We start from the raw sequence: 23,277 nt of genomic DNA on the forward strand, positions 1-23,277 counted from the left end.
TGATGTGAGCACTGGGGGCAGCACGGAGCTCAGGTGGTGATGTGAGCGATGGGGGCAGCTGTAAGCACAGATGAAGCATCACTTTCTTGCCCGCTGCTCACCTCGTGCTGTGCCGCCTGGTTCCTAACAGACCACAGACTGGTACCTGGTGGTCAGTGGGGGTTGGGGAACCCTGGCTTAAACAACAGAAATGTATCTGTGTACGGTTCAGCGGGGTACAAGATTCCGGTGCGGGCAGGGTTATTTCCTCTGAGGCCTCTCTCCTCGGCTTGTAGGCGCCCGTCTTCCCTCCGTGTCTGTGTCCAAATGCACTCTTCCTTTTTTTTTTTTTTTTTTTTTTTTTGAGAAGGAGTCTCATTCCGTCACCCAGTCTGAAGTACAGTGGCACAGTCTCGGCTTACTGCAACCTCCACCTCCAGGTTCAAACTGTTCTCCTTCCTCAGCCTCCCGAGTAGCTGGGATTACAGACACGTACTACCAAGTCTGGCTAATTTTTCTGTATTTTTAGTAGAGACAGGGTTTCACTGTGTTGGTCAGGCTGGTCTCAAACTCCCAACCTCAAGTAATCTGCCCTCCTTGGCCTCCTACAATGCTGGGATTACAGGCATGAGCCACCATGCCCGGCCTAAATGTCTTCTTCTTACAGGGACCCCCGTCACATTGGATTAGGGCCCAATTCTGCCTCCAAATACAATCACATTCTGGGGTGCTGCGGGTTAGAACTTAAACATACAGGTTTTGCGGGCACAATTCAGCCCGTAACAGATAACAATAGTAATACAGCAGTAGTAACAGTAGTAGCAGTCCATTGGCTTTCCTTGTCACTGTGCCGAAAGTCAGGACTTTTCAGTCACCCCATCTTGGAATACAGACCTCAGACCGCAGGCCCAGCTCTCTGGTCCCATTTCACATGAGCCCGGTGCCTCTCCTCCCCACGGAGAGCCGAAGACAGAACACAGCATGGGGGATCTACACTATTTTCTTTTTTTAAGATGGAGTCTCACTCTGTCGCCCAGGCTGGAAGTGCAATGGCACGGTCTGGGTTCACTGCAACCTCTACCTCCCGGGTTCAAGTGATTCTCCTGCCTCAACCTCCCAAGTAGCTGGGACTACAGGCACCGACCACCACGCCTGGCTAACTTTTGTATTTTTAGTAGAGATGGGGTTTCACCATATTGTCCAGGCTGGTCTTGAACTCCTGACCTTGTGATCCACCCACCTCGGCCTCCCAAAGTGCTGGGATTACAGGCATGAGCCACCACTCCCAGCCTACGCTATGTTTTAAAGGGGTAGGACCCGACCCCAGCAACGTGAGGCAGGTGGAAGGATGGCGCCCACTCCCTCCAGATGTGGGAAGGAAGGCAGAGATTTGAGGGGAGGTCAGCAGTGAAGCAGAGAGCACTGCAGGCCCTGAGCTTCAGCCCAGGGAACTTGTGACCTCAAGGTGACCACTGACACATCCCGAAGCCTCCTGCAACCACTCTGCTCTGTGTTTGCCACAACTAAGATGAATTCTAGGATTCGCTGCCTTAGCGCTTCTTTCTCCAAGGTGGGGGAGACTGGCCCAGAGGGGACCAGGATGAAATCATGATGAGGAGTTTCTGCTAATGTTGCAAGCAAACAGAGGGATGGTCCAGAACTGCATCTGACCCAGCTTCACTCCGGCCTTGGCCCTCTCGCCCCCAGGAAGGCAGTGAACCCAAGGCCGAGCAGAGCTTTGCAGGGCAGGGAGAGGTAGCTGAATGCTTGGCGCACTTGCTGGCTAGAAAACTCTCCTAATTGGGACCCTGGAGGGAGGCAGAGGAGGCCAGCATTGCTGAAGAGCAGAGGAGCTGAGCTGGGAACAATTAGCTTCTTGCTGCCAATTCTAAGCACAAGTTTTATTCTTCATATGGGAGGGCTGAGCTACCAACTTTTAAGGCAAACAGCTCCCCCGAGGGTCAGGAAGGCCAGCCCGTGGCCAGGACAATTAGGGCAGTGACCCATGGCGACCCAGAGCAAGAGGAGGCAGCAGAGGCCACTGAATCCCCAGGTCCAGCCAGTGTCCAGCCCCCAGTAGCTACTTGATAAAGGTCAGTGGGAGGGAATTGCCCAGAAGTTTTGCACACAGGAATTGGTGGAAGAGTGAGAACAGCTCACACTTATGGGGCATTTTTCCTGGCCAGGCAGTACACTGAATGCTTCAGTCACATTCATCTTTCACACAAGCAGCACAGAGACTCTAGGTAGCAGTAGTATCAGCCAGGCGCAGTAGCTCACGCTTGGAATCACAGCACTTTGGGAGGCCGAGGCAGGTGGGTCACTTGAGGTTGGGAGTTTGAAACCAGCCGGACCAATATGGTGAAACCTAGTCTCTGCTAAAAAGACAAATATTAGCCAGGTGTGACAGCACGTGTCTCTAATCCCAGCTACAGACCTAGGAAGCTGAGGCAGGAGAATCACTTGAGCCCAGGAGGCAGAGGTTGCAGTGGTTTGAGATCGTGCCACTGAGCTCCAGCCTGGAAGACAGAGCTAGACTCCGTCTCAAAAATAAAAGGAATATTACCATCATCACACCATTTTACAGAAAAAGAAACGGAGGCACCAGAAGGAAGTTACTTGTTCAAGGTCAAACACAGTGACAAGGTCAATGGAAAGCTTAGATTCAAACCAGAGCCTTCACATTTCCTGACATTAAAAATAAAATGTCAGGCTGGGCACCGTGCCTTCTTATGCCTGCAATCCCAACACTTTGGGAGGCCAAGGCAGGGAGATCCCTTGAGCCCAGGAGTTTGAGACCAGCCTGGGAAACATGGCAAGACCTCATCCTTACACAAAAGGTTAGTCGGCATGGTGGTATGTGCCTGTGGTCACAGCTACTCAGGAGGCTAAGATGGGAGGATTGTTTGAGCCCAGGATTCGAGGCTGCAGTGAGCTGAGATCACGCCACGGCACTCCAACCTGAGTCACAGAGCGAGACCCTGTGTTAAAAAAAGACAGACAGAGAGAGAGAGAGAGAGAGGGAGAGAATGTTATTTTTAATTGTAAATAACATTTTCAATACCAATGAATAAAAGCAGTGTTTGTCTCTTGTATCCGTCCAGTGAGAATGAACATTTTTCCCTTTTCGTTTTTTTGTTTATTTCTTGTTTTGAGATGGAGTCTTGCTCTGTCACCCAGATTGGAGTACAGTGGTACGATCTCGGCTCACTACAACCTCTGCCTCCTTGGCTCAAGAGATTCTCCTACCTCAGCCTCCCGAGTAGCTGGGACTACAGGCACGCACCACCACACCTGGATAATTTTTGTATTTTTAGTATAGACCAGGTTTTACCATGTTGACCAGGCTGGTCTCGAACTCCTGACCTCAAATGATTCACCCAAAGTGCTGGGATTACAGACGTGAGCCACCACACCCAGCTGACCCCTTTCATTGTGGAAATTTTCAAATATCCACCCAAGTAGAGGAAAGACTGCAGTGAACACCTGTATACCCCTCCCCAACTTCAACAATGCCCAGCTCCCAGCCAGGTCTGTTCCATCTCTGCCCCAACCCTCTGCCTTTCCCCTGGAGCATTTTGAAGCAAATCCCAGGCATTGTATCAGTTCATCCATAAATGTTTCTGGAAAGAAATATTACAGATGAGGTCTCTATTTAAAACAAAACCACAGTAACCACATTATCATTATGATGGCTAAAAATATCAGCAGGCCCTGTAATATCATCAGCTATCCAGCCAGCCTTCAAATTCCCTTGATTGCCGCATAATTTCTGTGACTCGTGGTTTGACTCGCTTCAGGATCTAAATGAAGTTCATACAATTGCAGTCAGTTGAGGCGTTTTTTTTTAGGTCTCAGTTGATCTATTGATTTTCTCTCCCTTTCTCTCTCTCTCTCTTTTTTATAATTTATGGTGAAGAAACTTAGTCACTTGTCCAGCAGAATATTCCCCAGTCCCAAAGTCTGGATTTTGCTGATTGCAGCCCTGTGGGGTCATTCAATGCATTCCTGCAAACACCAGTGTTACAGTAAATTGGAACTTAAAGTTAGAGGCTAATCTGATTCAGGTTTGATTTTTGTTGTTTGAAATATTTTACTTCAGGGTGCAGTGGCGCAGGCCTGTAATCCCAACACTTTGGGAAATCAAGGTCAGGTGGATCATCTGAGGTCAGGAGTTTGAGACCAGCCTGGCCAACATGGCGAAACCCCGTTTCTACTAAAAACACAAAAATTAGCCAGGTGCGGTGGTGCATGCCTGTAATCCCAGCTTCTTGGGAGGCTGAGTCAGAAGAATCGCTTGAACCCAGGAGACAGAGGTTATAGTGAGCAGAGATCACACCATTGCACTCTAGCCTGGACAACCGAATGAGACTCTGTCTCAAAAATTAAGAAAAAAAGAAAGATTTCACTTCCTAGGCGGTGTTACGTATTTCTATCAGAAGGCACAAAGTCCGGCTGTCTCTCTTACTGTGAGGTCAGCCACCAACAGTCATCTATAAGCTATCATTTCAGTAAGGATTATAATATGGATATAGGCAAATATTATAATTTCTTCTTGACTTATTAGCTGAAATGCTTTCAAAAAACAAGAATTTTCCCTTTGTCAACTTTTTGGCAACCCAATGTTTCAGTTTATCTAGGAAAAGCAGGGTAAGTGTTCAATTATTTTCCCTTACCAATTTTTTGTATAATGAATTGGTTCTGGCCGGGCGTGGTGTATCACCCCTGTAATCCCAACACTTTGGGAGGCTGAGGAAGAGGCTTGCTTGAGGCCAGGAGTTCAAGACCAGCCTAGGCAGTATAGGGAGACTGCCCCCAATCTCTATTCTTAAAAAAAAAAAAAAAAGAAACAGAAACAATAAATAATGAATTGATTCCTTATTGCCTTCTAAGGTAACAGATGAGCTTGGGTTGGAGGGGGATATATTTCTGTTTCGTTTTAGGTTTGGTAGTACTATTAGATAACTAAGGATTTTTCTTTTTTTTTTTTTTTTTTAACAAATCTGACGTGTTTCAATCCAGTACCATTATTATGCTTAATGAATGGTACTGGGTACCGATTCAGTGGTACAAATGGACCATCATTGGCCCCTTCAACTTGACGGTGAGCCCTCTTGACATGGCCCCGGTAGTCAATTTGGTATGACAAGATGTTCCAAACTGTTATATATACACCCCCTCACAGCACCAGGGATCAGCCATTTCTTCAAGGAGCTCTTGTTGCCTTTAGTGAGAGATGGCAGCTAGATCCCACGATTTCAGCACTCGCACTGCGTTTATTCCAGGAACGGCTGTTGTTTCTAGGCCCCATTAATGGCTCGCTAAAAAATACTTTCTGTTTTATGATACTGTAGATACTCACACTTTCAATTCCATTTCATGACAGGCTCTTTAATGACCTCCTTGGTCTTTTGTCTATATCTCTTTTGTCGATCCTGAAAATCCAGTTACTCACCTACGTTATCCCCACAAACACACACAACAGTTTCAGAATAGTAACATCCACACTGTGATGACTGAACATGGGTTCCAGTTATTGCTGTTCTTTTTGTTCCTAAGGTATATCTCTCTAGGGATGGCCTTCGCATTGCACCGCGGAGTCTTTTGAAGTCATTTCTCTCTGTAATTTTGCCACAGCTCAATACTCTATTAGGTTCATTTGCTTCCTTGTAGTTTTGACTTTTAGGGATTGATTTTTTTAATTTAATTTTGTTCTATAATTACCTTGAATATTTACATAATGTCAAATCTACAAAGCAAATACAGAGGAAATCAGCTTCAATCCTTGTCCCCTCGCTCCCCCATAGGTCTGATTGCTTTCTGTTTGGTTTCGTTTTTTTTCTTCCATTTTTTAAATATAAACAAGTACAGGCCAGCCGTGGTGGTTCATGCCTGTAATTCCAGCACTTTGGGAGGCCGAGGCAGGCAGATCATTTGAGATCAGGAGTTCAAGACCAGCATGGCCAACATGGTGAAATCCCATCTCCACTAAAAATACAAAAAAAAAAAAAAAAAAAAGTAGCTGGGCATGATGGCAGGTGCCTGTGGTCCCAGCTACTCAGGAGGCTGAGGTAGGAGAATCGTTTGAACCAGGAAGACAGAGGTTGCAGTGAGCCGAGATCATGCCCCTGCACTCCAGCCTGGGCAACAGAGTGAGACTCTATCTAAAAAACAAATAAACAGGGCCGGGCGCGGTGGCTCAAGCCTGTAATCCCAGCACTTTGGGAGGCCGAGGCGGGTGGATCACGAGGTCAAGAGATCGAGACCATCCTGGTCAACATGGTGAAACCCCGTCTCTACTAAAAATACAAAAAATTAGCTGGGCATGGTGGCACATGCCTGTAATCCCAGCTACTCAGGAGGCTGAGGCAGGAGAATTGCCTGAACCCAGGAGACGGAGGTTGCGGTGAGCCGAGATTGCGCCATTGCACTCCAGCCTGGGTAACAAGAGCGAGACTCCGTCTCAAAAAAATAAATAAATAAATAAATAAATAAACAAATAAACAAACAAAACAAGTGTAGTAGGCCCTTCCTAGCCATGAAATCCGCATCTGTGGATTCAGCCAATCTCACATTGGCTCTAAAAATATTAAGAAAATAATTGCATCTGTAGTAAACACGTACAGACTTTTTTGTCATTATTCCCCCACACAATACAGTATAGCAGTTGCATTGTGTTAGGTATTATAATAATCTAAAGGTGACTTAAAGTACCTGGGAGGAGGCATGTAGGTTACCTGCAAACACTACATCATTTCATATCAGGGACTTGAGCAGCTGTGGGTTTTGGTATCTGCAGGGGTCCTGGAGCCAATTCTACATGAATACCAAAGATTTGCTGTACGTGCATACATAAGTGTGTGTGCCCTCCTTCTCAGATAAGTGGCATTGTACCTTCCACATTCTCTATCTTGACACATACATATATATTTGTGCTTGTTGTTTTTTTTGGTTTTTTTTTTTTTTTTTTTTTTTTGAGACAGAGTTTCACTCTTTTGCCCAGGCTGGAGTGCAGTGGCACGATCTCAGCTGTGCAACCTCCGCCTTCCCATTTCAAGTGATTCTCTTGCCTCAGTCTCTGGAGTAGCTGGGATTACAGGCGCCTGCCACCACACCCGGCTAATTTTTGTGTTTTTAGTAGAGACAGGGTCTCACCATGTTAACCAAGCTGGTCTTGAACTCCTGACCTCATTATCTGCCCGCCTTGGCCTCCCAAAGTGCTGGGATTGCAGGTGTGAACCACCAAGCCCAGCCCCTATATTATTATTATTATTATTTAGAATAATTTTGGAGGTCACCCCATAGAAGTACAGAGAGACATCCCTTGTTCCTTTTGACACCTGTATCCTCTGCTATCATATGGATCTCCCATAGTTTAATCCAGCAGCCCCCGAGTAATAACATTTTGGTAGTTTCTAGTCTTTTACTATAACTACCCTTTCTGTGGTGAATGGCTTTGTGAATATATCTTTTTTTTTTTTTTTTTTTTGAGATGGAGTTTCGCTCTTGTCACCCAGGGGAGCGCCATGGCATGATCTTGGCTCACTGCAACCTATGCCTCCCAGGTTCAAGTGATTCTCCTGCCTCAGCCTCCCAATAGCTTGGATTACAGGCACACACCACCACGCCTGGCTAACCTTTTGTATTTTTGGTAGAGACGGGGTTTCACCATGTTGGCCAGGCTGGTCTCAAACTCCTGACCTCAGGTGATCCACCCACCTCGGCCCCCCACAGTGCTGGGATTACAGGGGTGAGCCACCGCACACAGCCTCTTTTTTTTATTTTCACAATATAACTTTGGACTAGATTCCTGGAAATGAGATTGTTGAGTCAAAGGGAAAATGTGTGAGTAATTTTGCTACTATTGCCAAATACCCCTCATTCAACTTATTTTTTCAATCTTTTAATTTTTAAACAGAAAATATATGATTCAAAAAACCAAACACAAAAGTCAAAAATGGTAAACATATAGCAGAAAGCCCCATCCCACCACGGTCTCCCACCTGCCTAGATCTACTCTGCCCAACCCAAAAACTCCTCACTGTAAGCGACCACTGTTGTTGGTTTCTCACATTTCCTTTCAAGTTGTTTTCTGGGAATCTGTGTATGTGGAAAGAGATAGAGGGACAGAGACAGAGAGCATTTCTCTGACTTTATTTTTTTGAGACAGAGTCTCACTCTGTCACCCAGGCTAGAATGCAGTGACGCCATCTTGCCTCACTGCAGCCTCCACCTCCTGGGTTCAAGCACTTCTCCTGCCTCAGCCTCCCAAGTAGCTGGGATTACAGGCACGTGTCACCACACCCAGCTAATTTTTGTATTATGAGTAGAGATGGGGTTTCACCATGTTGACCAGGCTGGTCTCGAACTCCTGACCTCAGGTGATCTGCCCACCTTGGCCTCCCAAAGTGCTGGGATTACAGGCATGAGCCACCACACCCAGCCTGACTTTTATTTTTTAACTTTAGTAGCTAGATGCCATATACACCATCCTATACTCTCAGCCCTATAGAGTACTGCCTCCACCAGGGACAGGAGACATTTCACCTGCTCCTCCCTGCAACCCAGCAAGCCAGCTGTTTCTATCCCCTACAATAGCCTGAAGCTCAGAGTGCTCAAGTGACTTTCCCTGAGTCACACAGTAAGTGACAGAGCTGGGTTCAGGTTCAAGTGTGCCAGCTGCAAGACTGTGCTCTCCCCCAACACCCTCTGTTAGCAGCACTGCTGTTCAGTTACAGGGCTTGACTCCCTGGGCGTCTGCGCTCTAAGGGGGAATTGCATGTCCCAGGAACCCAGGTCCAATGCTCACTCCCCAGAACACACCCGAGCCTGCTCAGGGGAGCCCCGTCTTCTTAGAATCTGAGACTAAGGACCTAGTGGGGTAAATCAACACTGAAGCTGACTCACAAGGAGAAGGCCCAGAGACGTCATAGAGAAGCACTCACCTCAGCAGCTGTATATACCTTTGAGAATCAGAGATCATCATGAAAGGACTCATGGTCCACAGATTGAGCCAGCTCCCAGTAGGTCCATGTGCAAGCTCCTTCACCTTCCTGAACCTCAGTGTTCTTTTCTGCAAGAGCATAGGACAGTGATTTCCATCTACTCCTCACTGTGAGGATTAAATAAGGCCAGGCGCATGGGAAGAGTGCAGCAGGTGGAAGCCCTTTTGTGTGTTGAGCTGAGCACTAAAGTTACATCCCACAACTGTGCAGAGCCCAACCCCGTTAGGGCAATGAAGAATGCAAAAGCACTTTTACTCTCTCGCTGGACCTGAGGCAGGGAGGCCTCCTATCCCTAAGCGGCCTCCGCTTCACATGCAGCAGGAGAAGTAAAAGTGGCTCACATCCCAGGGTAAATATTTTGAAACAGCCACAGGAAGCCGTGGCCCTGCTGCCATCTTGGATTCAGGCGTCAAGCTATAGGATGCTGAAGTCAACAGCGTGACTCCACAAACCGCGCTTCCATTACCCTGTGCATTTGTGCACATCCTCTGGGTCATTTTTGTGGGTAAGGCCCGGTGATACTGTTTTAAGGCACCTGTAAAGGCACCCTTTTTCCTTTATGTTTTTTTAAATGGTAGGGATTATAATTGGCCTAAGCCCAATACGTAAAATATTTACCCAGATCTTATACTTGCTGGGGAACACACCACACAATTAATTCTAACAGCATAATTAATTTGAATTTACATTAATTAAATTAAATTAAAACATTAAACTTGTTTCTTAATCTACTCCAAAGAAGTTCGGCAACATAATTGCTATGAAACAAGATAATCGAAATACGGAGGATATTTAACATACTTATTAAATGCCACTTAGTATTTCTGTTTAGTATTTTGAGGGTCTAATTAGTGTCTAATTAACTTGCTATAGGCTATCTTTTCACAATACCAATTAAATTTCAAAACATCCTTTATAAATACACGGCCATGAAAAGGAGAAGATTAAGCATTGTTATAGGCGTGAGTTAATCGGGAGACATTGGCGTGGCATTGTTTTATATCTATAAATACCCGTGCTTATTAAAACTCATCAAGTGTTGCCTTTCCCCATTAATTGCTATTTAATCAACTTCAAATAAATGAGGAAATCTCTGAAACCAGCTGTCATTATTGGAGACAGATGAAGGGCCCAGAAACAGAAGCGTGAGGTGAGAGCAGGCGGGAGGGGCGGGGGCCGGGTGCAATCTGCAGAGTGGGGATTAGCGAGAACTTGAGGGATTTTCAGATAGGACTTTCTTGCCGATGCCCCCCCCCGCCCCGGGCTACTTGATATTTAAGATGGAAATCCCAACTTGGAGTGTAAGAGGACAATAATTACCCACAAACTGAACTTCCCAGCTCTGTAGGAAGCAACCCTTGGAGAACTCCAATAAGGAAGCTGCCCCAGCTCACATGGGGCAAGATGTAGGAGCTCAGGGCTTGGAATCCCAGAACCAGCTTCCCCCTACCTGTGTGAGCCGTTGTTTCATCATCTGTAAAATACAGGGTTGGGCTGGGCACAGTGGCTCACACCTGTACTCCCAGCACTTTGGGAGGCCGAGGCTGGCAGATCACTTGAGACCAGGCTTGCCAACATGGTGAAACCCCACCTCTACTAAAAATACAAAAATTAGCCTGGCGTGGTGATGCACGTCTGTAATCCCATCTACTCCAGAGGCTGAGACAGACAATCGCTTGAACAGAGGTTGCAGTGAGCCTAGTCCCACTGTATTCCAGCCTGGGCAACAAGTGAGACTCTGTCTCAGAAAAAAATAATAAAATAAAATACAGGGCTGGGCTGGGCACAGTGGCTTACACCTGTAATCCCAGCACTTTGGGAGGCTGAGGTGAACGGATTGCTTGAGACCGGGAGGTCGAGGCTGCAGTGAGCTGTGCTCATATCTCTGTACTCCAGCCTGGACAGCATAGTGAGACCCCATCTCAAACGAATACAGGGCCAGCTTCATGAGTATGCCACCTGTGCAGTCGCACAGGGCCCACGTTTAGAAGGACCCCACAGTTAGTTAAATGCTTTGCTGCTGTCATCTTAAAATTCTTAGTCATTTTTGAACAAGGGGCAACATTTTCATTTTGCACTGATCCTACAAATTATGCAGCTGTTCCTGGTGAAATGCCTGCCTCCTGGGTCTCTGTGAGAATCAAGTGACAGGCGGCTCCTGGGAAGCACCCAGCATGGTGCTTTGCATGAAGTCAGTGGCTCAAGAAGTGGAGAAGTGCCCCAAAGTGAACCCTGATGTCGCGCGGTTCCCTGCCCTGCCTGTCCCTTCCCTCTGAGCAGCCTGTGGGAGAGAGCTCGGCCTCCTTTGGAGCTTTCCTGAAGCCCTGTCTGACTTGCTGGCCTCTCCGCAGCTGATCGCCTGGGAGCCGGAGCAGGAAGAGGAGGTTACCATGGTGACCGCCCGGCCTAACTTTCAAGACAGCATCCACGTGGGCTTCGTGTCTGGCTTGAAGAAGTTCACTGAGTACTTCACCTCGGTGCTGTGTTTCACCACCCCCGGAGATGGGCCGCGCAGCACCCCGCAGCTGGTGCGCACCCATGAGGATGGTAGGCACCCCCCAGCCCTGCACCCTCTGCCCCACCCAAGGCCAGGCTGGGCACCCCAGAAAGAAGGGCAGCCCAGTCTTGTCTCCCAGATCACCACAGCCTGTCTCACAGATGGTGGCCTCTCTCTGGCTCTAACTGGCCTTGTGGGGTGGGGGTCCTTTTGGGGTGCAGTGCCTGGCCCTGTGGGACACCTGAGCTTCAGTGATATCCTGGACACGTCGCTGAAGGTCAGCTGGCAAGAGCCGGGAGAGAAAAACGGCATCCTCACAGGTAGGCATCACAGCGTTTCTGAATCGGAGGGCAGGACTGGGCCGGGAGAGGCCAGAGCTGGTCCGTCCCCTGCCGTCCTGCTACTTTTCACCCAAACCCTTGAAGCCAACCCACTGTTTCCTAGAGACTGCTCACAGGAGGCCCTCGGTACCTCCACTTCATTACACATCCCAGAGTCTCCAGCCCCACGCCTTAAGCCACAGATCTCAGTGACTGCCGTGATGACTCCCTGTGTGTCCCCTGCAATTCCCTGAAGTGGTGGCATCCCACTGAGGCTACACCTGAGACCCAGGGCAGGACCCCAGCAGCTCCCACCTCCCGTGGCCCCATTGCTCCCAGTGTGGATCTAACTGCCAGCCTAGTAGAGAAGTGAGAAGTGGAGTTGAGGGTCAGGCCAGCTCGTGGCCACAGCCAAGCTCATGCCAACACGGGGGCTCTCCCCAGGGTACCGGATCTCCTGGGAGGAGTATAACCGAACCAACACCCGTGTGACCCACTACCTGCCCAACGTGACCCTGGAGTACCGCGTCACGGGCCTCACCGCACTCACCACCTACACCATCGAGGTGGCCGCCATGACCTCGAAGGGGCAGGGCCAGGTGTCAGCCTCCACCATCTCCTCTGGGGTGCCCCCAGGTAAGTGCCCACTCTTGGGGCAGGACTCGTGGAGTTTTCCTGAGCAGCATCCTATTCAAGAGGTCCCTTGTCAGCCAGGCGTGGTGGCTCACGCCTGCAATCCCAGCACCTTGGGAAGCCAAGGCAGGCAGATCACTTGAGGTCAGGAGTTCCAGACCAGCCTGGCCAACATGGTGAAACCCCGTCTCTACTGAAAATACAAAAATTAGCTGAGTATGGTGGTGCATGCTTGTAATCCCAGCTACTTGGGAGGCTGAGGCTGGAGGATCACTTGAACCCGGGAGGTGGAGGTTGCAGTGAGCCGAGATCACACCACTGCACTCCAGCCTGGCTGACAAAACCAGATTCTGTCTTTAAAAAAAAAAAAAAAAAAAAAAAAAAAAAGGGGCCCTTGTCTTTCAGGAATACCAGCATTCTTTCCACAGGCTCTCCCCTTTCCTTGTGCTGTGTGGGTCTGGATCCTCTGAGAGCAGGCCAGATTCTGGGGATCCCAGGCCTCTGGACTGGGGTTCCCCTGGGCCCCTGCTGCTTCCTCCCACAGCTCTCAGAAAAGCAGAGGCCCCCTACCTTGTTTCATTTCCCCACCAGTCTCTTCTGTCACCCATTTCTCACCAGATTCCACACCAGGCAATGGTATCTGTGATTCAGGGGAAGAATTCCCACTGTCACCCAGAGTCCACCTTGGATTCCAGCATGTGGAAGGGCTGGTTGGGAGGTGGCAGAGCACAGTGGGAATACTCCTAAGCCTGGTGCAGAGAGCAAGCCAAGGTCCACTCTCAGCTCTGCTTCTGCCAAGCTCTGCAACCTTGAGCAAGTTATGTGTCCCCTCTGTGCCTCAGTTTCCCCATCTGTATATATGGAAAGTTGGACCAGATAGCCATGTGGTCCCATCCAGATCAGTCAGGCAGTGCTTGTGTGACCTGCCAACATCCCTCCACCTGCTGCTTAGATGGCTGGGCCACCTGAGCCTTGGCCAACCCCCAGTGATGATTACAGACAGCTATGCTGGCAAATATGTATGTAGTGCTCACAGGGGATGGAGCTAGGAGTTTTGTACACATCAACTCATTTTATACACACAGCAACCCTGAGGGAGGTGTTATTATAATCTTCATTACCAAGGAGAACATGGAAGCACAGAGAGGTGGATAACTTGTACAAAGACACACAGCTTATATATGAGTAGTGGAGTTAGATTTAAACTCATTCTGACTCCAGAATATCTGCTCTTTCTGTTCTTCCTGAGCTCTTAGAGCCTCAGGGTTCCTGGCCAGAAAATAAGCTTCCTCCTGTCCCTACCCAATCTTCCCGCCTTCCTGAGCTGTCATTAGGTATAGGAGGTGTGCAGGGGTCTGTGCGGATGGAGGGGAGGATTGGTCCCGTTTGGTTTCTTTCTCAGCCCAGCTTGGTTTTAATGCAGCTTTCAGCTTCGTTCTGAGCACCTCACTCACATCCAGAACTGCCAGGAAGAAGGAGCCATCCTGACCCCTGTTTCCTGGCCCCAAGAGCCTCCTCTCGGCCCTGAGAGATCCCCCTTGGCCCCCAAATCTGTCTCAGCCTCCTTGTGACCTTGGTCACATTGGGGTCACCACCTGAGACGTTGCTCACCACCACAGTGATACAAGCGGGCTAGGGATGCCTGCTGGCTGCTTGCAGAGGGCAAAATGCAGCCAATTGACCCAGACCCTCTGTCTGCTTTTATTCCTAAGAGGTTCTGAGGTAGCATACTGTGGATAATTAACATGGTTAAGAGACTGGTTATACAATGATAAAAGCTTTAGGTTCCAGGCCCAGGGTAAACACTATTAACAGGTAATTCCCCTTTGATCTCCCCCTGAGAGGACCATCCAGCACAAAGTTTACATGAGTAAATGGAGTAGAGACAAAGGGATGTGGGGTAAACAGACTTAAACAGGAAAAGCCTCTCCCCTATCTTCCCAAATGGACCGCCGGCTGCATTCAGCTTGCCCCAGTAAAACCCTTCCACCTCCCAAAAGGTTTGAGACTAATCTATGACTTTTCCCAATATATCTTTAATATTTTGCCAGCCACACCGAGTAAATATCAACACCTCCTGGCAGGAACACGGTCCTCCGTAAGACACAGGAACAAAGACTGCGGGTGGAGTGAGGCCGTGGCTGTGCTTCTCCTCAGACATTTCCAGGAAAAGTGTGACACACAGCCCCCTCCGTGCCCCAAAGTCCCGTTCAACATGGAGGGCCATTCTCACTGGATCTTCTTCCTCACCCTGTTCTCCTTTTCCAGAACTGCCAGGGCCCCCCACCAACCTGGGCATCTCCAACATCGGTCCCCGATCCGTGACCTTGCAGTTCAGGCCAGGCTACGATGGGAAAACCTCCATTTCCCGCTGGCTGGTGGAAGCCCAGGTAGGGCGGCACTGGGGCCTGGGCAGCAGCCCCCGGCCAGAGCACCCCGTGCTCTTGAGTGCAGCATCTTATGTGTATTCCAGTCTGTGTGAATTTTCACGTACATGGATCAATGGCCCATTATATCCCCAAATGCTCACACTTCCCAGTATTGTCTCCAATCCACTGCCCTCCCCACCTGTGTACATGGAAAACACACACACACTACAGTCCCCTCCTGGGTCTGGGGGACCTAGAAAAACACCTAGTTTCTGGAATATAAAAACACCAAGGGCCAGGTGCGGTGGCTCATGCCTGTAATCCCAGCACTTTGGGAGGCCAAGGCGGACAGATCACAAGGTCAGGAGTTTGAGACCAGCCTGACCAACATGGTGAAACCCCGTTTCTACTAATAATAGAAAAATTAGCCAGGTGTGGTGGTGCTTGCCTGTAATCCCAGCTACTCAAGAGGGTGAGGCAGGAGAATCACTTGAACCTGGGAGGCAGAGGTTGCGGTGAGCCGAGATCATGCCACTACACTCCAGCCTGGGCAGCAGAGCAAGACTTAGTCTCATAAATAAATAAATAAAATTATGTGTGTATATATATAATCAGCCTTGGCTGCACCCTGGAATCATCAGGGGAGCATTCAGAAGTACAACACCTACATCCCACCCAAGAAACTCTGATTCTGATGTAGCTGGTTTGAGGGGCAGCCTGGGTCTCTGGAAGTACCCCGGGTATTTAGGAGAAACCTGGGCTGATTGTTAAAAGCACAGATTCCTGGGCAGTGTCCCACGGATTCCCACGGGCCTGGGAATATGTCGATCACAAGCATCCTGAGAGACGCTAGGGCAGGAAGGCTGAGTCACACTTGCAGCCGCGTGTAGGGGCCTGCAAAGATGGTAGCCCCATTTGGTGCCCTCCATGAGCCCTGGGATCTGAACCAAGTCCTTCCCTGGCAGGGGTTATACCTCCTAGGAGCTAGGCTCAGAGCGCTCTGTGGGCCTAAGGTCCTGCCCTTTTCCAGGTAGGTGTGGTCGGGGAGGGAGAGGAGTGGCTGCTGATCCACCAGCTCTCCAACGAGCCTGATGCCCGATCCATGGAGGTGCCTGACCTCAACCCCTTCACCTACTACAGGTAACAAGACTGGGCCAGGGAGGGGACAGCGGCCCCACGGCTGGGGGTGGGAGGGGGCCGCAGCCCAGACTGGGACAGGGTTGGGAGCTGGGGTCCTGCCCTTACCATCTTCCTCATCTCTCTCCCACCCCAGCTTCCGTATGCGCCAGGTGAACATTGTGGGCACCAGCCCCCCCAGTCAGCCTTCTAGAAAGATCCAGACTCTGCAGGCACCCCCTGATATGGCCCCAGCCAATGTGTCTCTGCGCACAGCCAGTGAGACCAGCCTGTGGCTGCGCTGGATGGTGAGGCTCCTTCGAGGGCAGGGTGGGACCTCTCCATGAGCTCCAGTCAGTGCCTCCCAGAAGGTGATCCTCAGAGTTCCTACAGCTCCTTTCTCTTTTCTTTACTTACCTGGTTAGTTGCCTGATCATCAACATCTTAGCCAAATGAACAAACGCCCCCCATGAGAGGAAGAAGCCAAAAAATACTGTATACTGAGCATTGCCAAGTGCCAAGCATTTTACATTTTTTATCCCATTTGATTCTCCCAGGAATCTTACAAAGGACACATGATTATCCCAATTTACAGCTAAGAAAACTGAGGCTCAGGGAGGTTAAGAACTTGCCCCTGGCCACACAGCTCCCAGTTGGTAGGTTTGGGATTCAGGTGCCACTGTGGCATTCAGAGAGTGTGCCCCAGATTAGGGCGGTGGGTTGAGGGTCATGACCCTGGGCCATCCTGCATGAGGTGGTAATTCTAACACACCAAGGCTTCCCCTCCTCCCAGGTGCTGTCCTGACAACAAGCCTGTGACAGCACAGTGATCCTGGTCCTGTTTTTTTTGTTTGTTTGTTTTTTGACATGGAGTTTTGTTCTTGTTGCCCAAGCTGGAGTGCAATGGTGTGATCTCAGCTCACCACAACCTCCGCTGCCTGGGTTCAAGAATTCTCCTGCCTCAGCCTCCTGAGTAGCTGGAGTTACTAGAGGTGCACCATCACGCCCAGCTAATTTTTTATATCTTTATTAGAAACGGAGTTTCACCATGTTGGCCAGGCTGGTCTCGAACTCCTGACCTCAGGTGATCCACCTGCCTCGGCCTCCCAAAGTGCTGGGATTATAGACGTGAGCCACCGCTTCCGGCCCCTGGTCCCCATTTTGCAGATGAGGAAACTGGGGCAGAAGGGAGGTCAGATAATTTGCCCAAGGCCTTGCACATCCTCCCACATGCTTTCGTGAACCGCAGGGCTGAGGTCCCGACGCAGGGAGTCTGTACCGGCAAGTCCACAGCCCTAACCATTGGGCACACTGCTGTCTCATCCGCCAGAGAACAGCAGAGGCCATTTCTCCCCCAGGCCCTCTGCAACATCCTTTCCCAGCACGGGTCCCACAGAGCAGCCATCCCAGGAGGCGCTTGGAGCAAACAAGAAATTCTTGGACAAATAAATGACCGCATACCATAGCTCCACAGAGAAGCCAGGAACACTAGGGTAGCAACAGCCCTCTTGACCCTATGGAACCCCTTTCTTTCCATGTAAGATCCTACTCCTTGCGCAAAACACAACGTGCAAACACACCTCACCATGAAGTCATTACTGCTGTTCCCTCGTGCAGACAGCTTGATGCTAATGGCGGTGACAGCACTTGGCACCATCCGTCCTCGATAAATATGAGTTACTAATTGCAGTTCCCTTCCCGGGGTGGCTGGCACCTGAGCAGAGCTGCAGAGCTGCCTCGGCCCAGCTCAGTGCCCCATGCACAGTGTGGCCTCCTGCCCCTTCGCTCCTGGGCATCCCCACCCAGGCTGGTTCCCTGCTTCCTTCCTGAGTCTTGCTTTAAGGTTTGCAGCTACTAAAAGGTTAGAGTCTGAGGCTGAGGGCAGGGGCTGCATGGGGGAATAGAAAGGAAGTTGCCACGCAGTGGAGGGCCCCGAACACCTCTCAGCCCACGCTTAATGGTGCGTGGTCCATTACCTTTCCTTAGCAGGTAAGGGAACATGCACTTGAGCCCCATCTCCAGCTCTCAAGCCCATTGATTGCTATCTTAATGGTCTCTGGTCGGCTTCACTAAATGTCTGCAGGAGGGAGGATGTGTGGGGTGAGCAGGGGAGGTCAGGGCCGAAGGTGAGGAGCGGAATAAAGCGGGTCAGCCTGTGTGAGCCTGTGGACTGCAGGTCCTCCAGAGCCCCTGGAGAAGCAGAATCAGGGCAGGTGAGGGATGGAGACGCCCCCACTTCAGCTCTGTGCCCTTCAGAGGAGTGGAGACCAGGCCCTGGGCTCCCCTCCCCGTGCTCACACCCCCACTCTCACCAGCACTGTCCATTTCACCCACCCAACCTTGAGCCAGAGACCACAGCCCCACCAGCCTAGTCCGAAGGTCCAGCAAAGAAATCTGACTTTTCCTTTCTTTGAGACTCAAACAAGAGGAAAAGGCTGGTTAGGTACGGTGGCTTGTAATCCTAGCAGTTTGGGAGGCTGAGGCGAGCAGATGGCTTGAATTCAGGAGATTAAGACCAACCTAGGCAACACGGTGAAACCTCGTATCTCCAAAACTTAGCAGGCATGGTGGCGCATGCCTATAGTCTCAGCTACTCAGGAGGCTGAGACAAGGGGATCGCTTGAGCCCAGGAGGTTGCGGTGAGCTCAGATGGCACCATGGCACTCCAGCCTGGGAGACAGAGTCAGTAAATAGGCTGAGCGTGGTGGCTCACACCTGTAATCCCAGCACTTTGGGAGGCCGAGACAGTTGGATCACGAGGTCAAGAGATCAAGACCATCCTTACCAACATGGTGAAACCATGTCTCTACTAAAAATACAAAAATTAGCTGGGCGTGGTGATGTGCACCTGTAATCCCAGCTACTCAGGAGGCTGAGGCAGGAAAATCACTTGAACCTGGGAGGCGGAGGTTGCAGTGATCTAAGATGACACCACTGCACACCAGCCTGGGAGACAGAGCAGACTCTGTCTCAAAACAAAAATAAAAGAAGGGAGGCTGAAAATGCAGCAGGAGAGACTGAGGTTTGCTGGACAGAAGGACTTCCTGACTGGCAGGTGCCCCGTGCATCCTGCTCTCTGCCCACACTCGCTCCTCCAAAGGCAAGCAAGAGCTGAGACCAGGTGTGGCAGGCAATTAAGTGTGTGCTGGCAGCAGGAGTGACGGAGGTAAGCGGCAGAGACAGCAGAGCCAGAGGTGGCGGTGCTATCAGCATGTCGGACAGACGTCCTCCATGGGTCTCCTGACTCCCTTGGCAGGGTAATAGATTTGTCACATACATAGTAGAGAAAGGATGCTGCTTCTCCATCCTCCCTGCAGGAAGATAAGAGCCCATCAGAAACACAATCACACAACCTAAGCCACACTCGGGTGAGAGAGCCTCATGTGGACACTGACCGGGTGACCACGGGATAGACAGCCCTGAAGGCTCCCTGGAGGAGGGGGTACCAGGGCAGTTCTTCCCTGGACAGGGGGGCCTGGCTCACAGCAGCTTTGCCACCCCTGCCCCGCTGCAGCCTCTCCCGGAGATGGAATACAATGGGAACCCGGAGTCCGTGGGCTACAAGATCAAGTACAGCCGGTCAGACGGGCACGGCAAGACACTGAGCCACGTGGTGCAGGATCGTGTGGAGCGGGAGTACACCATCGAGGACCTGGAGGAGTGGACAGAGTACCGTGTCCAGGTCCAGGCCTTCAACGCCATTGGGAGCGGGCCCTGGAGCCAGACGGTGGTGGGCAGGACCCGGGAGTCAGGTACCGGCCCTGGTACCCAGCCACCCTGTAGCCTGCCCCCTCCTTGGTCTCTGTGCCCTGCGGGCTATCCAAGGGCTTGCCAGGCTGAAGCTGTTGCTCAAAAACAGCCTGAGCTTATTTCCTCTGCGTGTGCTCGATGTCACAGTGATGTTGCTGCATCTCCCAGCACCTGCCACTTCCCTGCACTGTGCCTGCTCTTCCCATACTCCCAAGGCGGGTCAGAGTGACCCCGCCTCTGCAGGATGGCTGGGTAGTCTCCACCATTCATGCTGCCCACTTCCCTGCTCACAGCTTTAACCCTGACACCCAGTGGTGCCTGAAAGATCCCAGTGGAGGGATCGGGAAAAGGGTTAGCTCTCAGAACATTCCAGAATCACTACCAGAAGCTCCTACGGGCCTGCTCAGGGTACCACAGAATATGAGCCCAACATTCAGGCAACCCTTATCCATCCACACGTAGTTCACTGCTCTGTGGCTTTTTCCCTGCACCCACGAGCAGCTTTCCTGGGTCGCCCTAGTCCCTCCCCCAGCCCTCTCTGCTGTGCCAGCAGGAAATGCAAGCTCATCTAATCCTAACCTGAGCAGAGAATCCTGCGGGCAGGCTCATCTGAAATCGGAAGCAGCAACTGCAGCATTCCAAAACCAAAGGCCACCTTGGTGGGATGGTTTGCAGTTTGGGGGCCATGTGTGCCATGTTTCTTCCATAGAGAGGCCACATCAAGCTGGCCCCTCCCTCGGCCCCCCGTCCTGGTCCATGTCCCTTACACGGTCAATATTGGGTCCTGAGTGCTTTCTCTCCACTCCCTTCCCCCCGCAGTCCCCTCTTCCGGCCCCACAAATGTGTCTGCACTGGCCACCACCTCCAGCAGCATGCTGGTGCGCTGGAGCGACGTCCCTGAGGCCGATCGCAACGGACTCGTGCTGGGCTACAAAGTGAGTTCTGGAATCCCAGGAGGTGGGGTCCCTACACTGGCCCCTCCAGCCCCTCCATCCAAGGGGCCTTGTCCTTATCACCCTTTGGGTCTCTGCCTCCTAGAGTGGATACAGGGAACCTACCTGGTGTCCTCGCCAATGGTCACCATGGCAACCAGGAGTCATCCCTCGGGTGGGGAGGCACCCAGAGAGCACCCAGGTCCTAGAGCCACTGCACCTCTTCCAGGAGGCCATGCCAGATGCCCCCAGCCTCATTGAGCTCTCATGGGCCCAGTTTTGACCTTCATTATCTTCTAGAATCCCTTTTAAAAGCTGTGCCTAGCCACATGGTCCAGCCCTGGGCTAGAAGTCGGGAGACATGAGTTGAAGTCTCAGCTCTGCCACTGCTAGCTGTGTGACCTTGCAGAAGGCACACACCCTGCCTGGGACTGTCTTCCCACCTCCATGCCCTCTCAGGAAACTTCTCGCTCTGTGACTGAGTCCGTCTTTGTGTCCCCAGCTCTCCGGGTACACTAGCTTTGCAATTACCCCCGACCCTTGGGGCCAAGTCACTCTGAGAAGCCCAAGTCTACCCAACCCCACCCCCACCAACCCCGGGAACGAGGCTCAGGAAAAGTGCTGATGGGTGAGACCCAGGCCCGAGGCCCTCACCTGTGCTGGCCATGACAGGTGATGTATAAGGAGAAGGACTCAGATGCCCAGCCCCGATTCTGGCTGGTGGAAGGCAACTCGTCTCGCAGTGCCCAGCTCACCGGCCTAGGCAAATACGTGCTCTACGAGGTCCAGGTTCTGGCCTTCACCCGCATCGGAGACGGCCGCCCCAGCCACCCTCCCATCCTGGAGCGGACACTGGATGATGGTGAGTCCAAACTCCAGCAAGCCTGGGGAAGGCTGGGAGGGGCTGCCCTTCTTCCTGCCCATCGGGACTTGCCCTTCTGGGATCAAGCTCTGCCCCCTGGGGAGCCATGGCCTCAGATGTCTCCTTTAGGGACAGGCCACTCAGAGCTACCAGCCCCACTGCAGCGGATGCTAATTGCAGCCCATGTATCCCTGAGGACAACGCGGAAGCAGTTTGACATCTGATTCAGTCTCTTGGTCTCTCTGCAAGACAAGTGTATGGAATAGGGACTTTCACCAGTTTTAATTTACTTTTCTGTTTTCTTTCTTTCTTTTTTTTTTTTTTTTTCTTTTGAGGCAGACTGTTTCTCTGTCACCCATGCTGGAGTGCAGTGGTATGATCTTGGCCCACTACAACCTCCGCCTCCAGGGTTCAAGCAACTCTCCTGCCTCAGCCTCCCAAGCTGCTGGGATTACAGGCGCTCGCCACCATGCCCAGCTAGTTGTTTTTGTTTGTTTGTTTTGTTTGTTTTTTGAGACAGAGTCTCACTCTGTCACCAAGGCTACAATGCAAGATCTCAGCTCACTGCAACCTCCACCTCCCAGGTTCAAGCAATTGTCCTGCCTCAACTTCCCAAGTAGCTGGGACTATAGGCACATGCCACCATGCCCGGCTACTTTTTTGTATTTTTAGTAGAGATGGGGTTTCACCGTGTTAGCCAGGATAGTCTCGATCTCCTGACCTATGATCTGCCTGCCTCAGCCTCCCAAAGTGCTAGGATTACAGGCATAAGCCACCACACCTGGCCTATTGTATTTTTAATAGAGATGGGACTTCACCATATTGGCCAGGCTGGTCTCGAACTCCTGATCTCAGGTGATCCACCGCCTCAAACTCCCAACATGCTGGAATTACAGGTGTGTGAGCCACCGCACCCGGCCAGTTTTATTTTATTTTTTACTAAAGGTATGTGAAAAGGTATGTGAAAGTGAAAGTATATTTCCTGGACATACGAACATGCTGATCCTGTTTGCAAAAGAATGTCACCAGCGGGCTGCAGGCATTCACCCCTGTAGCAAAACTCCCCGTCAGAAGCTGACCAATGCATCCCTTGCGTACCGCCCACCTCCCCACACACGCCGCCCCTACTGCCCACCACAGACGTTTGCAGGAGCTGGACCACAGTGCAGAGGGAAGCCCAAATACCATATGTTTGTATATGCCAACATTAATAATCAAGCTAATGAACTGTTTAATTAAATATGTTCTATTCTCCTGCCTTGACAGATATACCCTTAAAATGACCTAGAAGGCCAGCCAGGTTCAAGTTTAGAAATCTCAGGCCCAGTGCAATGGCTGACATCTGTAATCCTAGCACTTTAGGAGGCTGAGGCAGGCAGACCACTTGAGGTCAAGAGTTTGAGACCAGCCTGGCCAACATGGTGAAACCCTGCCTCTACTAAAAATACAAAAATTAGCCAGGCGTGGTGGCACATGCCTATAGTTCCAGGTACTGGGAGGCTGAGGCAGGAGAATCGATTGAACCCAGGAGGCGGAGGCCGCAGTGAGCCAAGATTGCACACTGCACTCCAGCCTGAACAAGAAAGTGAGACTCTGTCTCAAAAAAAAAAAAAGGAAATCTCAGACATCTTGCCATTCTGTGCTGGAATGTGGCAACACTGAAAAGTGCCCCCTCCCCATCTGTCTTCCCCTACCCTCTGCCCTGTTCTCTCCTCCCCCACCCTCTGTCTGCCCTGTTCTCTCCTCCCCCACCCTCTGCCCTCTTCCCTCCTCCCCCACCCTCTGCCCTGTTCTCTCCTCCCCCACCCTCTGCC

The 23,277-nt window shown here is 50.9% G+C and overlaps 1 protein-coding gene across 2 annotated transcripts in view; it reads left to right on the top strand.

Moving 5' to 3' along the window:
- Positions 1 to 23,277, top strand: part of SDK2 (sidekick cell adhesion molecule 2) — a 313,807-nt gene that overhangs the window by 237,438 nt on the left and 53,092 nt on the right. For both annotated transcript variants that reach the window (XM_032241841.1, XM_032241842.1), the window contains exons 19-27: positions 11,336 to 11,531; positions 11,703 to 11,801; positions 12,246 to 12,437; positions 14,703 to 14,824; positions 15,834 to 15,943; positions 16,077 to 16,227; positions 19,434 to 19,671; positions 20,489 to 20,604; positions 21,274 to 21,463. In XM_032241841.1, the coding sequence (XP_032097732.1) occupies positions 11,336 to 11,531; positions 11,703 to 11,801; positions 12,246 to 12,437; positions 14,703 to 14,824; positions 15,834 to 15,943; positions 16,077 to 16,227; positions 19,434 to 19,671; positions 20,489 to 20,604; positions 21,274 to 21,463 (1,414 nt within the window). The remainder of the gene's footprint in view (positions 1 to 11,335; positions 11,532 to 11,702; positions 11,802 to 12,245; positions 12,438 to 14,702; positions 14,825 to 15,833; positions 15,944 to 16,076; positions 16,228 to 19,433; positions 19,672 to 20,488; positions 20,605 to 21,273; positions 21,464 to 23,277) is intronic.

Source organism: Sapajus apella, unplaced genomic scaffold (genome assembly GCF_009761245.1).
Source record: "Sapajus apella isolate SASKATOON/1434 unplaced genomic scaffold, GSC_monkey_1.0 scaffold48, whole genome shotgun sequence".
Classification (NCBI taxonomy): Eukaryota; Metazoa; Chordata; class Mammalia; order Primates; family Cebidae; genus Sapajus; species Sapajus apella.